Source organism: Helianthus annuus, chromosome 13 (assembly GCF_002127325.2).
Source record: "Helianthus annuus cultivar XRQ/B chromosome 13, HanXRQr2.0-SUNRISE, whole genome shotgun sequence".
Taxonomy (NCBI): Eukaryota; Viridiplantae; Streptophyta; class Magnoliopsida; order Asterales; family Asteraceae; genus Helianthus; species Helianthus annuus.
In genome coordinates this window covers 60,205,094-60,214,144 of record NC_035445.2, presented here as the reverse complement: position 1 = coordinate 60,214,144, position 9,051 = coordinate 60,205,094, and the positions used below count along the sequence as shown (strand labels likewise).

Below are 9,051 nucleotides of genomic sequence, written 5' to 3'. Positions count from 1 at the left end.
CCTTGATCGGAAGGTCTCGTACCAATTGACCTTTAGCAAGACGATTCAGATTTTTCATATTCACGTGCCCGAGTCGACGATGCCACAATAAACCATCATGCTCTGAAATCTTCGAGAATAAGCAGGTGATCTCTTCACACGGCTTCTTGTTCATATCAATGACGTAAGCGTTTCCTTTTCTTTCAGCAGTCATCAAGAACCAGTCTTCTGGAATAACGATCCCAGGCTTCAGAACATGACATCCCTTCTTCGTAAAATGAACTGAATTCCCTCTATCACAAATCTGCGAAATGCTCAACAGATTGTGTTTCAGTTCTGGAACATAATTGACATTTTCAAAGCTGAGAACTCCGTTTTGAACAGTTCCTTTCAAAGTGATTCTGCCAGATTCACCTCCCGCAAATGAGACATATCCACCATTAAATTCTTTGACATTCACAAGCTGGGATAAGTCTCCTGTCATGTGCCTGGAACAGCCACTATCCATGTACCAGAGGCGCACGGTAGTCCTCCACAGCTGTTCCTGCACGAGTAGCGGGATTAGTTAGATTTAGGAACCCAGCCCATAGTGGATCTGGGTTTCCCTTGAGCATCGAAATACGTTACTCTTTGCCACACTAAATTCTCTTTGTTTAGAAATTTTGAAACATTTCTGTGTGCGGCCTTTTGATGATATGACTTCATTGGATTGGATTGCATGCCATTGACCTTAGGTTTCCAAAACTGTCTTGACCAGTTAGAATTTAAACTTTCAAAAGCGTTACCAAAATAATTTCTCTGATTACGCTGAAAATTTGTTTGTCGATTCTGATTAAGGCGTTTGGCTGCATTCCAATCCTGATCAGAAGGTCTAGTCCTATGAAGATCTTTGCTCTTCATTGTCTTAGTCCGAGCAGACTTCATAGACTCCGAACATTTAGATCGATTAGACGTAACTTTCTGATTTCGCCCTGATGATTTCTTGTCTGGTGTCCTTGGGAGTCTACCACAATTTCTGGCAATGTGGCCAGCAATGCCACAGTTAAAACAAGTTTGACGCTTCACATTCTGAACATTTTTGACATTAGGTCTCTGCTTGTTCGATTTCATGTGATTCAACGTTTTAGTTTTCTGACCATGTTTGATTTGTGGTTTTTCTTTAATCAACTTTTCTGCTGATGATTTCACCCTTTTATCAACCCCTTTTTCCTTTTCACTTACTCTTGATTCCGAATTTGAACATGTATGAGCTTCATCCAAATGTGTTTTATCAACACATTTATCATCTGAAGCTGATTCAGGTTCACTTTCCGAACAAGAAGAAGTTTCAACAGTATGCTCTTCCTTAATGCATTTCTCGAGTGAAACTGATTCAGGTTCACTTTCTGATCCTGAAGAAGTTTCATCAACTTGCACTTCCTTAATGCTTTTCTCGAGTGAAACTGATTCAGGTTCACTTTCTGATCCTGAAGAAGTTTCATCAACATGCATTTCCTCAGAGCATTTACTTTGTGACACAGGTTCTGATTCATTTGGTAATTCGGTTTCCAATGGGGTCCCACTAGATTCAACATTAGGGACTCCCACTGAGACAGGTTCAGAAGAAGAATCAGGATACACTTGATTTTCTTGAGAAATAGTTTCAGTGGTTTCACTGAATGCATCCTTGGGGACCGCACCTGTAACATTATCACAAGCTGAAACATTTGATATGTTATCATCACAAACATTAGCTGAAAAACTATCATCACCACAAATATTGTTCAAATCATCCACACAAACATTATCAGTTTTGCCCAAAACAGCAGGCTCACAAGACGAAACAAACGCAGAAAACGACGCAAACAAAGAATTGGTAAAAGCAATGTCTGACTCAGTTGGTTCAGAATAATATTCAAAATAAGGTTCAGAAATGTTTGAAACAATAACTGGTTCACTCCCATGAACATCATCACATCTTACTTCTGAGCTATCATCTGCACATGACAACGAGATGTTAGGATCAATTGTGCCTTTAGGAATAAACTTTAAAGGCGAGGGCTTTTGTGGCTCAACAGTTTTGTTGTGAACAGACGATTTGCTAGATGAGCCATAAGTCATTTTGCTTTCATTTAAGATCTCCTCCTCAGACATTGGCAAATAAGTGTAATTGTTATTGTATGGAGGAGGAGTCTGATTGTAACCCAAACCCGACCCTTTCTTCTTAGAGTAAGCCAATTGTTCATCACACAGATTTTTTATTAACTTACTGGAGGAATCAAATTTCTTGATGTTTAATTGATTGATTTGGTATTTGTCTCTTACACTCTCCAGTTCCTTAGTTACTTCACATAATTTTTCTTTGACTATCATTAGTTGGCCTTTAGCTACACTGACATCGTCCTTTAGTTGAACGATGTCCTTACGCTGAGCTTCGACTTTTTCTTTGAAAAGTTTTTCATTTTTCGTTAAAGTGAAATTTTTTCTTTTAATTTCATTGTAATCTTCGATTAGCTCAGCGTTGTGTATTCTATAAGCCTCAACACGTTCCCTACATTCAGGAGTGCAGAAAACTGAAAGTACCTCTTCTTTGGTGAGACCTTTGACAGGTGCTGACAGGATTTGAGTCATGAAAGCGAAATCGTCAGCAGCAGTCTCTTCCTGTGGCTCAGGGTCATGCTCGTTTGAGGTCATGAAAGCAATGTTAGAAGTTGCAGCTTGATTATCTGGAGCTGATATGTTCAGACGCTCAATCTCAGAGGACCAGTCAAAGTTGACATTTGGCTGCACCACCAGCGCTTGTGCTAATCCCTGCGGCTGTGGACTTCCAGAGGCAGCTGCATCTGCTATACTTGCAGTAGACACAAGAGCCCTTTCTCGATTAGGAGTAGCTGGTTGTGCAGGAATAGTAGGATTCTGATCTCTGTTCATGGGTGGCTTCGGGCAGTTCCTAGCATAGTGTCCTTCCTCATGACAGTTGTAACATCGAAGATTGAAGGGCACTTTAGAAGCTCCATTCCAAGCGTTGCCCCACCTGTTTTTACCCGTTTTCTTCACAAACTTTTGAGCTCTGAACGCCGCCATTGCCATTTGCCAGGTGATATCCATTTCTTCAACATCATCTGGATGAATCTGTGACAAATCATCTTGACTCCACTTTGGTGGATCAAGCTTCCCTGCAAGAAAAGCATTCAAACAGTTGATTACAGAAGCTGCTATGTCTAGCTTTTCCTTTGACTGACTTGCGAAAAATGCCATCATCTCATTGTTCGTAGAGTGAGCAGAAGCAGAGGCAGCAGCAGAAGCCTTTCCAGCATTTTGAACTGAAGCTGGAGAAGCTGAAGAGACGATTTGATTTGAGGATCCAGATTGAGAGACAGAGGAATTGTTGCGAAACATTTGAAATCCTCCTTGTGATAGAAGAGCTGTGTTGCTGTCGCTAGACGTGGTTGGAGCTATTGAGAAACCGGCAGCCAGCATGCTGTTCTTGTAGTTAGTCTCTCTCTGCTTGTCATCCAATTCACAAGCTTTGATGTGCGAGATCATCTCAGACAGGGTGCATCTTGCAAGATCTTTAGTCTTCTTGATCATAGCAACATGATGATCCCAACTCTTGGGCAAAGCATTGAGAAGTTGTCTGTTGGTGGAGGCGTTTGAGGTATGAATTTCTTCCATCTGCATTTGAGTCACCAGCTTGACAAACCTTTGGATCTGATTATCTACTGTTTCACCATAAATATGGTTGAAATTGTTGAAATTTTGTTGCAGCAAGTTCCTTCGACTTTCTTTCATATCTTCATTACCTTCATACACTTCTACCAGAGAGTCCCACAGTTCCTTGGCAGATTTGCAGGTGCGAAAGCCCATGGCAATATTAGGACCCAAACCCATGGTCAAGTAAGAGAAAGCTCGATCATCTTCTTCAACAATAAGCAAATCATCTTCAGTGTATTGTTCTCGAGGCTTCTTAACTTTAACATCAGGTTCTGTAGGACTTTCCATCATGATTTCCCTAGGTCCCTCAAGATGCTGCGCCATAGCTTGTAATCTTTAACCTTAAGATGCTGTTCAAAGCGCCACTTCCACTCGGGAAAGTCGTTGGCATCAGTTAGCCTAGGAATGCGTGATGTGGTCCCAAGCTTCGAATCAAGTTCTTGTTGCTGAGTTAGGGTAGACAATTCACTGTTGGTGGTTGACATTGTTAATTAATCAGTTAATTAATTAATTAATTTTATTCAGTCCAAAGTCAACAGTCCAATGTCCGTCACAATGTGTCGTTGCGAGTCGAAACGAGGTTGCGAGTCAAAAACTTCTGTTGATTGCGAGTCGTAATGACGATGGTTGCGAGTCAAGTCAAACTGTGGATGCGAGTCGTAACCGAAGTGGTTGCGAGTCGTAACAAAACAGGATGAGCCGAAACCACGGTTGCGAGTGAAGGTCAAACAGCTGGTTGCGAGTCGTAACTGGGCAGGATGAACGAAACCAGCAACTGTTGCGAGTCGTAACTGAAACGTGATGAACCGCAACTAAGAGATTGCGAGTCGTAACCTGCAAAACAAAAGTGATAAGAACTGTTTTCTCGCAATCCCGACTTTTCAGCAAATTCCAAAATTCAAAGATATTGTAATCTTTGAATCTGTTGCACCGAAATCCCAAAAAATAAGCAAACACCAATGCTGAAATCAACAGAACCAAAATCAGTGATTTTTTCAATGAATTTTTAAGAACAGTCGATGAGCAGATCTGCAAACACACTTCAATAAACCGAATCAGTAATATATGAAACTTCTTGAATCCGATTGATATCAAAACCGAGCCCTTGAATGGCTTCAATGGCTCTGATACCAATTGTAAAACCCGTGAGGATCACAATGATATCAATCTAAACTTGTATAAGCGCGGAATTCAAATACAAGTCGATTCAAGAACAATATAAGATCAAATAATAAACAAACAATAAAGAACAATCAAACCGAAACTTGCATTCAACTTAGAAGATGACTGATACAAGATCGATGGAACTCGGTTCCTTGCTTGGTGTCGCCTTTCCTTCTACTCGTAACCAACAACCCTAATCAAGTGATTAGGGGTGTTTATATACAAAACACATCAGGGCCGAAATCATACTTAGGCCCATGCGACACCTACTCTAGCCCAACCCACAAGTGTTTAACCCAAACATAAACAAACTAGTTACAAGATCAATCCCTATTGTTAACCTACATGAATAAACCTTCAGGTTCCAACAGTGTGCTTCATCCATCACAAGTTCTCTAAGATTTCCAAACAAAGGGATCCATATTCGCTCCATGAAATAGCAAATACCATCAGATCTTTCAACAAGTTTCTTCTTCAAACCTCGCATAGCCTTGGCTTTAAGGTTCTCGTCTTTCGGTGCTTCAGCCTAGGCAGAAGGAATCTGATCAGGTAAATTAGAGTGAATGGTGAGCTGCAAGCTCGAACATGTTTAGGTTTCATCTCCTTGTGGCTAAGGGCATCAGCTACAACGTTAGCTTTACCTGGATGGTATTTGATTGCACAGTCATAATCGTTTAAGAGTTCCACCCAGCGGCGCTGTCGCATGTTCAACTCCTTCTGGTAAAAGATATGTTGAAGGCTCTTGTGGTCGGTATAAATAGTGTATTTAGTACCGTACAAGTAATGCCTCTAGATCTTAAGCGCAAACACCACGGCCCCCAACTCTAAGTCATGAGTCGTGTAATTCTTTTCATGGACCTTCAACTACCGAGAGGCATAAGCTATCACCTTTTCGCGTTGCATCAGCACACAACCAAGACCTTGAATGGATGCCTCGCAGTACACCACGAAATCTTCGGTACCCTCAGGTAAAGACAGAATCGGTGCACTGTAGAGTTTTTGCTTCAGAAGCTGGAAGGCGTCTTCCTGTTTCGTTCCCCAGGAATACACAACACCTTTCTGTGTCAACGCGGTGAGAGGTTGAGCGATCTTTGAAAATCCCTCAATGAATCTACGATAGTACCCAGCGAGACCAAGAAATTATCGCACCTCCGAAGGATTCTTTGGTGCAGCCCAATTCCTGATAGAGTGATTTTAGCAGGATCCGCATGTATTCCCAACTCGTTGACTATGTGACGAAGGAAGTGTACTTCCCGAATCCAGAAGTCGCACTTAGAAAATCTCGCAAAAACTGCTCCTTCCTCAGGAGCTCCAAGATAAGACGCAAGTGCCATTCGTGGTCCTCCTTGCTCTTAGAATAGATCAGAATGTCGTCGATAAATACGATGACTAAATCGTCAAGGTATGGTTTACATACGCGGTTCATGAGATCCATGAATACCGCTGGTGCGTTGGTTAACCCGAATGGCGTGACCAGAAACTCGTAATGGCCATACCGTGTTCTGAAGGCTGTTTTGGGAACGTCCTCTTCTCGGACTCTCATCTGATGATAGCCCGACCTTAGATCAATCTTTGAGTAGAAGCTTGACCCTTACAACTGGTCAAACAGATCGTCAGTGCGAGGTAAGGGATAATGATTCTTGACTGTCACCTTGTTGAGTTCACGGTAGTCAATACATGCGAAAAGATCCATCCTTCTTCTTCACAACAACACTGGGGCTCCCCAAGGCGAAGAACTGGATCGGATAAAGCCTCTATCCAACAGTTCTTGGAGTTGGTTAGACAGTTCTTGTAACTCTCTAGGTGCAAGACGATAAGGTGCGCGAGCAATTGAAGCTGCTCCTGGTGCAAGATCAATTTGGAATTCCACCTGACGGTGTGGAGGTAAGCCTGGAAGTTCCTCGGGAAAAACGTTAGGAAAGTCACGAACAACTGGTAGATCCTCAATTCTCTTCTTTTCAGGTTGAGTATCGGTAACAAGCGCAAGAATAGCAGGATAGCCCTTCCACAAACACTTATGGGCTTTCATGGATGAAATGATGCTGACGGTTGCACCACTTCGATGACCCTGGACAGATAACGATTCCCCACTAGGGAGAGGTATACGCACGATTTTCTCCTTGCAAAGTATATCTGCTCGGTGTTTTGACAACCAATTCATACCAACAAACTATATCAAAGCTACCAAGTGTGACGGGGAGGAGGTCAATGTCGAACACTTGACCCAAGAGATCAAGTTTGCACCCTAAGAGGACATGTGAGACTTCAGTTGACTTGCCGTCAGCCACTTCTACAACGTGTCTGGCTTCAAGAGGTATTGAGGTTGAACAGAACAGAGACGAAGCGATTAATTAACAAAAAACGTACAGACCACCATGTTGCTATTATACCTGGCGTCATCCATGCCAATCCTAAATGATCTTCCACGAGCACTACTTCTAATGTTGTTGTTATCGTTACGAGGATTCCCAATACTGTCATTGTTCCCTTAGTTGTTGACGTCTAGACTTAACAACGGCCAATCCTTTTCGAAGTCACCTTTTTTCCATACTGAAGGTTATGATTGCGAGTACCTTGTTGTTACCGTGCCAGTTGCCTCTAATGTCGTTGCTTGTAACAGAGCCCTGTGATCTTTCACCAAAAGGGTCCATCTTATCACATTCCGTGTCACGTCCTAAGGTACTCCCCATTATGCTAGCAGTTACATATTCCACACTCTAGTCAATTATCATCGTTTATGCCCCGATTGATGTGTAAGGGTTGGCTCCTAGAGGTCGCTAACTAGGGTTAGTTACTTGATTGAAATCAATATGCTGGTGTTCATTGTCGGAGAGCAGGGTTGTCCTAATGCTAGGATTGGTAATGTATCACGTTTATCTTCTTATCCATCGGCCTTGTGAGTCGATTGAACAATGCACGGTGAGTTGCTAGAGAGTACAGAAGTGATCCTACTTCTGGGTCTGAGGCGTCAATTCGTTGAGTTCAAGTAAACGAGAAAAGTGAGGAAGGTATAGACCAAACATTCAACGTTCGTCATTTAACTCGGAGACATTCGCACTAGCACCCAACATTCTTATACGTTTCGCTAGACGTTCAGGTACATGTCTAGGCTATGCTCGATATCATCGAGATTCGCGAGAATTTAGAGAGAAGTGAAAAGATCACACTCAAGTAGGAGGCAATCATCGCTATGACTCCTGTAGATTTGTTATGTTTCTCATTAGGTCGAATAATGGAATGGAACCCCTTTTTTCACTTGTTAAGCTTTACTGGGACTCACATGCACCCCACATTATTATTATGTGTGCACCCACAATAATATTGTGTTTTGCATGCTTATCTCAGTTCCTCCTAACTCATGTCAAACGGTTCCTCAAACTCAAATATCTAACGGAGGTTGTCAAAATGACAAGATCACAGGAATCCAAGGACTAAAACATACTAACAACGCATCATAATGTAAGCAAACAATTCATGTAATTATGCTATAGTGATGAGTGTGTGTCTGTATGCTACATCGTAAACAAGTGTGCACTAGTCATGCAATGTATACCACAGGTGAAAAAGACGAACCTTGCAATCTGGAGCTGAGTGTCATGGTCGTATTCTTGTATTCAGAACTGTTCGGTTATAGTCTGGTTTTATAAAAACGTTTTAAAACCAAGTTCACTATAACCAGTGGCTTTGATACCAATCTGTCACACCCCCAAAAATACCACAAGCGGAAACCCCCGCGAGGCGTGTGATGTACCAGGATCTAGCCACTAATCACATTGAAACATAACTAAAATAGAACTTCCCATTAAATAAAATAGTATAACTCAAACACTAGTTTAGAAAACCAAACATGTTCAGTGGAAGCATAATAGTTTCTTCAATAAGTTTAATGAAAATGTTCGAAAACAAAGCAACAACGAGGAGCGTTCCAATTGCCACGACCCATGACTACTCCAGCTTCCCAGACAGCAAGTTCCATGACAGTGTACCTAAGGGCCTGCAAGCATGCAAAAAAGTGTATCAGCGAAAGCTGGCGAGTTCACAATTTTTTAACCGTTTGTTACCAAGCATTGATTTATGTTATGTTGATAACTAGCCTAAGACCCCGCGAGCTTCGCGGGTGGCTAAACACCAACTAAACACATAAAATAATTTAAACGTAGAAGCGTTAAAGTGTGATTTGTTAAGCCTAATATTTTGAGACAGTTGAGCACGTCC

General features: G+C 41.9%; 1 protein-coding gene across 1 annotated transcript; it reads right to left on the bottom strand.

The window, feature by feature from the left end:
- Window positions 1-1,421: 1,421 nt before the first annotated feature.
- LOC118485615 lies at window positions 1,422-2,975 on the bottom strand. The gene is made up of 2 exons (XM_035981929.1): window positions 2,542-2,975; window positions 1,422-1,955 (listed from the first exon to the last, which is right to left on the bottom strand). Exons 1-2 carry the CDS (start codon window positions 2,887-2,889, stop codon window positions 1,938-1,940), a joined length of 366 nt encoding a protein of 121 aa, XP_035837822.1. The 5' UTR covers window positions 2,890-2,975; the 3' UTR covers window positions 1,422-1,937.
- Between the last annotated feature and the right edge of the window lie 6,076 nt (window positions 2,976-9,051).